At 37.5% G+C, this 864-nt stretch overlaps 1 protein-coding gene across 1 annotated transcript; it reads right to left on the bottom strand.

Moving 5' to 3' along the window:
* Positions 1-2: 2 nt before the first annotated feature.
* TM35_000371390 (uncharacterized protein) lies at positions 3-362 on the bottom strand (the record flags this gene model as incomplete). The annotated part of the gene is made up of 1 exon (XM_029029439.1): positions 3-362. A coding segment is annotated over one exon (360 nt), but the record flags the coding sequence as incomplete, so codon positions are not given.
* Positions 363-864: the final 502 nt, after the last annotated feature.

Genomic DNA, 864 nt, shown 5'->3' with positions numbered 1-864 from the left:
CCCATAGCATCCTCAATCAGGCAACGGTTCTGGGTGTCCATTTGTTTGCCTGGAAACAGAGGGAAGGCAAGCTTGCCGGAGGCGATGGCTATTGACATGGAAACCTGTATAAGTTCATTTGCATTCTGATATACCCACCAATTGTGCGTAGCGAGGCGCTCCTCAGCGGACATGTTTAGTAGCATGTCAGCCAGCACAAGGTGAGGATGGTTTGATCCGCTGTAGAGGAGTGTCATGAGAATGAAACTCACCTCTTGTGAAAAAGGATTATTGGATTTCATCCTTTCTACGAACGCCTGCTGTAAGAAGGCCCGTATCTCGGGGGTTTTCTCACGNGTAGTAAAATAAAAATTCGTTTTCATAAATTAAACAAATGTAGTAAAATAAAAATGCGTTTTCAGAAAGTAAATAAATGAAGTAAAAGAAGAAACGAAGGTTTTGAAAAAACAACGTTTTCACAACAAGACAAAATTTGATGAGGCTCTCGGGTAGAGCAACGAATTCGAAAAAGAAAAAACCCGAACAATGAGAAAAATACAGGGATGTGGCGGGTGGGCGCGAAAAGAACGATCTGGATTGATCAAAAAAGTAGAAACAACCGAAGCAAACACTTAGACTATCCGTTTGTGTAAAAATACAGAAAACAAGAAAGAAGAGATAGACATTAATGTTGCAATAAGTTACATGCGATGATATGTGCTTGAGCTTGCAGAGTTTATATATAAAACAAACAAATATATCACAACACAATAACTTTTAACCGTTTCATATTTCANGTTTGAGCATTCTTACAATGAAAAACAGGGGAATAAACAAAGTAACATAAATATTCGTTTTCATAAATTAAATAAAAGTAGTAAAATA

This window comes from Trypanosoma theileri (assembly GCF_002087225.1).
Source record: "Trypanosoma theileri isolate Edinburgh chromosome Unknown TM35_Tth_37_V1, whole genome shotgun sequence".
NCBI classification, from domain to species: domain Eukaryota; phylum Euglenozoa; class Kinetoplastea; order Trypanosomatida; family Trypanosomatidae; genus Trypanosoma; species Trypanosoma theileri.
Note: the sequence above shows the minus strand (reverse complement) of the source record. Positions and strands in the feature narration are given on the sequence as shown.